The sequence below is a fragment of the Embiotoca jacksoni genome, unplaced genomic scaffold, assembly GCF_022577435.1.
Source record: "Embiotoca jacksoni isolate LCO1_2020_lvr unplaced genomic scaffold, fEmbJac1.0.p SCAF_3, whole genome shotgun sequence".
NCBI lineage: Eukaryota > Metazoa > Chordata > Actinopteri > Embiotocidae > Embiotoca > Embiotoca jacksoni.
The window spans coordinates 16,062,257-16,068,418 of record NW_027185381.1 but is presented as its reverse complement, the minus strand read 5'-3'; the positions used below and the strand labels follow the sequence as shown (position 1 = coordinate 16,068,418).

General features: G+C 37.3%; 1 protein-coding gene across 1 annotated transcript; it reads left to right on the top strand.

Annotated features, from left to right (window-relative positions):
* Positions 1–3,789: 3,789 nt before the first annotated feature.
* On the top strand, positions 3,790–5,237 carry tnni1c (troponin I, skeletal, slow c). The gene is made up of 5 exons (XM_069163337.1): positions 3,790–3,867; positions 4,045–4,176; positions 4,319–4,396; positions 4,502–4,684; positions 4,792–5,237. Exons 2-5 carry the CDS (start codon positions 4,066–4,068, stop codon positions 4,885–4,887), a joined length of 468 nt encoding a protein of 155 aa, XP_069019438.1. The 5' UTR covers positions 3,790–3,867; positions 4,045–4,065; the 3' UTR covers positions 4,888–5,237.
* The last annotated feature ends 925 nt before the right edge of the window (positions 5,238–6,162 follow it).

Here is a 6,162-nt window from a genome sequence, read left to right as displayed (position 1 = left end):
TACCTATTTTTTACTTGTTTTATTGACATGACACTGGACTTTTAGTCTTTTAACCTCTTTTAATTGAGCAGTTATTTTATACTAATTTTATGGGTTTTAGATTTTAAATAAACACTTTTACCATTCCTTAATTATGTCTTGGTGATCCCTGCCGCTCTCCCCTGATTTTATAAGAGCCTGTGTTTCAAATGGAGACTTAGACTCCTTAAACCTGGTGGCGTTGTCAGACAACTTTTAACTTCTATTTATTTCATTTTAAAGGTTTTAGTCTCCTAAAATGACTTAATCTTAACCCCCCACCCCTGTTGTCGAAAAACTATTAAAAACACATCAATGAGCCACTTTGTTGTACTGACTAACACCTTCTTTAATGATGTTGTTCATGGTAAATCATGTTTATTTTGAGCTGATCTCACATAAATTATTCTGCTGCCATAAATACTCACTATTGCACTAAATCCATGGCTGAGATAGTCCCCAGAAAATTCTCCATTTACTCAAGTTTAATTAATGTCTGGTATAAATGACACGCTTTTGTGTTTTAATGAATTAAAGCATCAATATAGTCAATGAGCCTGCAGATGGGACCCTCTGTGTGTGTATGAGTGAAACCATGTGTGTCTTTGTATGTATTACTAGTTGTTATACCACTCAAAACAGTCATCCTACATTGAGTGTACTTCTTTCAGTAGCTTTTGAAAAGGTGCTGGCTGAGGCCGGTTTGTCATGTCAGTACTAACTCTCTGTACAAGGTGAATTTGTCTGAATGAAATCATTGAACTCACAGCTTGTCACCTCTGTCTAGCACTAAGATATATTAGGTTACACCTGTACGGCCATACATGTGTTAATACAATGACCTTGTCTCACTTGAACCCAAATAAAGTTAAACATTTTTCTGAAAAGGCAGAAATCTGTTTAGCACTTTATTCATTAGATACAGAGAGGAAGAGAGACGACTTGAACAAAGGGGGCGCTGATCCTAAAATAGATGCAATGCCAAAGCTGCGTTATGTGCTGTCTTGTGCAGTTGGCAGTACACTGAACCTTACTATGTATAAAACACAACATGCTGTTGTTCACATAGGCCCACAAAACATATCATCACTCTTACAGAAATGAAAGCATGTCAGAGGAGGCTGACAGCAACAAGGTCAATAACATTTAAAGGATGTTAACAGCTATGTGTCATGAAGAAGAGAAGATAAAGATCAATAAAAGATTAAATATTAACTCTCTGCATCACATTATACAAATTTTAATCAAGTCAGAAAGTGTGGTCAAAACTGTCACCTCACATCAAAGAAAAGTCCTTTGTTTGAATCTCAGCTGTGGTGTTTGTGTGTTCAACTTCCAGTCCAACTTCATACAAGTCCAGTGAGCATGAACATTGCCCTCCACAGTGCATGCTGGAACTCCAACTTGTCTGCAAACCTGAAAAAACAATTGTACAGGTATGAAGTATGGATGAATGTCGCAGGCTGACAAACAATGGATAAATGCTGATACTAAAGAAAGATCCATTTTTGTAAACACCCATAAGGATACAAGTGAAATGTTGTCGAACAATGTCCAAAAATGATAATTGTTTTATTCATTATGTTAAACATATTCAAACAAATGCTTGAATCCTAATCAGGCAAACTGATAAACTACCCCAGAGCACCAGCCAACAGGTTCACGTAAATTATCTACCCATAATGTGAATTTCTCTCTTTAATCGTGTTTACTAATGGCAGCGCTGGTTTGTTGGTCGACTGATATTCATGATGATAAATCCCACTCACTTTGGTGATTCTGAATTTTCCTCAAATGCCACCATGAAGTAGTGAAAGTTGTCAACATTTCTACCTCGTGCAGGAGCCCTGTTCCAAAATATAATTTTAGACCTTAATTATTGTATTAAGCTCATATTGAGCTCACATGGTGTATGTTCCTCATAAAAATGGTTTCTAGCCGAGCAGGATTTTAAAACAAGAGCCCTGAGTGCTTTGTTCTTGATGGGACTATTTTTTTTTTGCCCCCAGGGCCTCTAAAAGGTTAATCTGGCCATGTGTTTAATAATGGCTGAGTGGGTGCACCACATTGTTTGGATGGCAGACATGCACTAGAAAGGTTATTTAATATAACAACGTGACATCTGCTGTTGAGCAGCACAAACAGAAAGCGCAATCACGTTTGTTGTTTTTGTCAGACACAAAGTGTGCACAATTATTTTTTCCAAAAATGATTTGTTAGGCCTGTATAGGGACTAATGATTGTTTACCCTGAAGAGTTCAAACATGACCAGAAATTTACAGCTCTGTAGAATGCATGTTTAAACTCTGAAGAATATTGCATAATATTTAATGTGTTTTCTGTAATTTAGATGAGACAGTGCAGGATTCGAATGACAAAAAAGACGGCAGACACTTTAATTTAGTGTCATACTGGGATCCTTTTTTTTTGTTGGTTGGACATTCCTTGATCGAGGTGGTAACAATATCTGGCAGTAAAGAGTTTTCAAGTTAACAAGCGGAGCTTTTCTGTTAATCCTGGTGACAGGTCAATAATCTGTGACTGAGAGCTGGGTGTCACAAGCCCAGCTGTTAGAGTAACAGGAAACAAGAAGAGATCTCACTTTGTGCTTGTTTCCAAGTACCACACAGACAATCATCAAAGCAGTGTTGCCTTCACTGTGAAGTGGTTAATAAGGAAGTAGGAGATCTGAAAATGATAGTCCATCTGACCTCCTGGAGGTCATCTTTCACGGTTTTTAAACCAGAAGATTTAGGGTAGTGATTCATCATCATCATAGACAATCTTCGATCTATAAGTCTAACTATAAAAGACAGCTGCTGCTAAATACCACTCTGATGTCTCACTCTTGGAAAGTGAAGCGTTTTTAATGCTGTAGGTGTCTTTTTCTGCTGATCACTGGATTTTTTTTTTCTTTTTTTTTCAAATTCATCTGCATCCTTATTGTTTCTTTTTCAGTGGTGCGACGATGTCTGAGTAAGTTCTGTCATCTCATAGTATAAGCTGATTCCTTCAGTTTGTTAATTGTCCCCTGAAATATTTTATCTCAGAATAATGGCAGTGTCTCTTGTTTGCTTTTGTTTCTCTGATTCAACATATTCCACATGGCCATCACAGTGATGTAAGTTACAGCCTGCATGTCTCATCTTGCTTTCTAACTTCAGTCAGCCATGAAGAGTGTCTTTAATAACTGTTTCTTTCTCTTCAGTACAAATCACCAGTGGCCCCTAAGGCAGCGACAAAGGCAGTGACACTTCAGCTGATAATTTATTTATGAACCAACAGTCCACTTATGCCAACCTGTCAAGAGTTTTTTTTTCCATATTTGCATGACTTTTTTCCCTCTGAAAACTAATTATTTCAATGTCATTACGATAGATTTAAGTGCATGTATGTCAATAGTATTTAAAATGATGAAGTACCTTTAAACAAATTGTATCTTTTCAAACCCCGGATCCTATCCTATCATTATATGGCCCATTTGCTTTTCAATTTTACTCCTCACAAAGGTCTGTACATCAAACAGAGGTACAGTGAGACCTATAATTAAGATATCAACATAACACACAGTTTCAATTAAAGGGTGTATGGACCATGGACAAAACAACTTTCTTACTTATTAAATCTTAGCATCAAAATCAAATATTCCAGAGAAAGTAATAATATTTGTTGCTGTGTTTGTGCTGTACAATAAATACTGGGCTTGGTGCCGTCTTCTTACAGAGAGATACCAAGTGACACAGGCAGAACTGAAGAGAACGATGTTTAAAGTCTGGTGTAATTTGACATGTTTGGTATCATTTACAGCCCAAATGCAAGATTTCAGCCTCACGCAAGCTGTCCCTGAAGGTAAATACTTCATGGTAATGTGTAAAATATGCATGACTTTGCATATTAGTTAATGAACAATACATAAAATTGTCAAAATCAGAAAAGATTTTTCATGCAACAACCAACTACAAAAGTGCTGATTGTGCATCAAATCAGATCTGATATTTCTATAAATTTCACTTTTGACTTGTTCAGATTCTTCTGCTGACTCGTGCGATGGAGGAACTCGAGGCAGAGAAGGCTGCAAGCGAGGAAAAGAAGGTCCACTACCTGGGAGAGAAGATTCCTCCACTGCAACTCAGTAGTTTAAACATAGATGACCTGCAGGTGAGAGTCACACGTAAGCAGAGAAGGTTATGGCCCAAAGACAAACTATACAGGGTTGATAATGTTAAAACAAATATAAGGGTCTTGTTCATATTTTTAAACACAGTGCTGATATTTGTGTTTTTTGTGGAAACTCTGTCAGCATTTGCATGCTAAGATCGATGTGGCGGATGAGGAGCGGTATGACTGTGAGGCCAAAGTCTACAAGAACAACAGAGATGTATGATTTCCACAAGCATCATCACACAACAGATTTAAATGAAATACGTTGAAAAGCTAGTTTATTAAACAGAAACTTACCAGAAAAGTGTTTGACCATCTCTAGATCAATGAGTTGAAGCTAAAGGTGCTGGACCTTGGAGGAAAGTTCAAGAAACCCGCTCTAAGGAAGGTGCGAGTGTCAGCGGATGAGATGATGAGTGCTTTGTTTGGAACCAGAACTAAGGAGTCAGTGGATCTGAGGTCCAACCTCAAGTCTGTGAAGAAAGAGAACATCAAACAAGAGAAGGTACAGCTGCACCAATACATATATTAGTTATCCAGCCATTTTAGAGATAACAAACTTAATGAAACTGCAAAAAACTAATGATCTCAATGTGCGTTTTGATAATGAAGGAGCTGACAATGGAGGTGGGTGACTGGCGTAAGAACGTGGAGGCCGTGTCTGGAATGGAGGGCAGGAAGAAGATGTTTGCTGGTGGCGTCCAATAGAATTTCTTTTAGTGGGCTAACACTGCATAATGTTACAAAGTAAGATGTGATTGAATAATTTATATCAGAACTGAAGTAACTTGATAAAATGTAGAAAAATAGAATCATTACAAAATCAAAGTAATAAAATAAAAATATCAAAGATATAAAGAAAGAAAATTGAAAAACTTTGATAAAATGGGCAACAGCAGTCACATTAGTTTGCTTCTCAAATAGTCTTTGTCCATGATATTAAGACCGGCGCACTTTTTGCAGGAATGGAAATGTAAGTATGTTGGAAGTTTTTTTTTTGTCACCATGTTATTCATTTGTAAAATAGCCATGTGAATATGCAATAAAGTACTGCCTAATAATTCTGTCGCATATAAAAATATAATAAATTTGTCAATATTACCTCATAATTTGTGTTATGTACATACTGACAATAGATTTAAAGCAAATCTGTAACATACAGTAATATAACCTCTTGTCTCATACCGGTGCACTGAACAGTTGTTTTGAACAGTTTGATTGGTCAGATGAGAGACATTATGTTACGGCGGTATAACATTGAGTTTCATTTGTAAGTGCAACAGATTTGACATTGTCCTTTAAGAAGGTGTCACAGCTGTTTTTCACATGGAGAGTCTTCGCTAAGCTATGCCATTGACTTACAGTGCCACCAGAGATATTTTCTGTCAGAGCGAGGATATACTTAGCCTTTCCTCTTGACTGGAATTAATTCCTCCCCAGTAATAAATGGTAAACATCGCCACACACACACACACACACACACACACACACCAGCAGATGTCCTTGGACTGACTTCAAAGAATTTCAGTAAGCTGGCAGTTGAATGATGGAGGGTGATGGGATGGTGTCCGCAGACTTAAAGGAATTTAAGAGTGCTGGAGCATCTAAGTCTATACAGTATGTGAATGCACAACAGTTACAAAAACTTCTCTCTTTACAGGCTCTGAAACCATCAGCAGAGCTACTTTTTCTGGCCTGTTCCAACATGGCAGAAACTAATCTGTATTCTTACTATTTGCAGCAATTAGACCACATTTTGGAAAGATCTAGTAATTTAGTGCTTGTGTTTTCAATTTTTGTCAAGTTGGACAAAAAAAAATCTGTTAGAAACCTTCACATAAGGAGGATAAATGTCAATGTTTGGGATTACTCACCAGATGCCAAATCACAGTGCCACACCTTTCTTAAACATTGTTGAGGGACTACATCTGCACGGACCTTGATCCGAGCTGTGTGCAGTCAGTCTAGTAAGATCAGTTACCT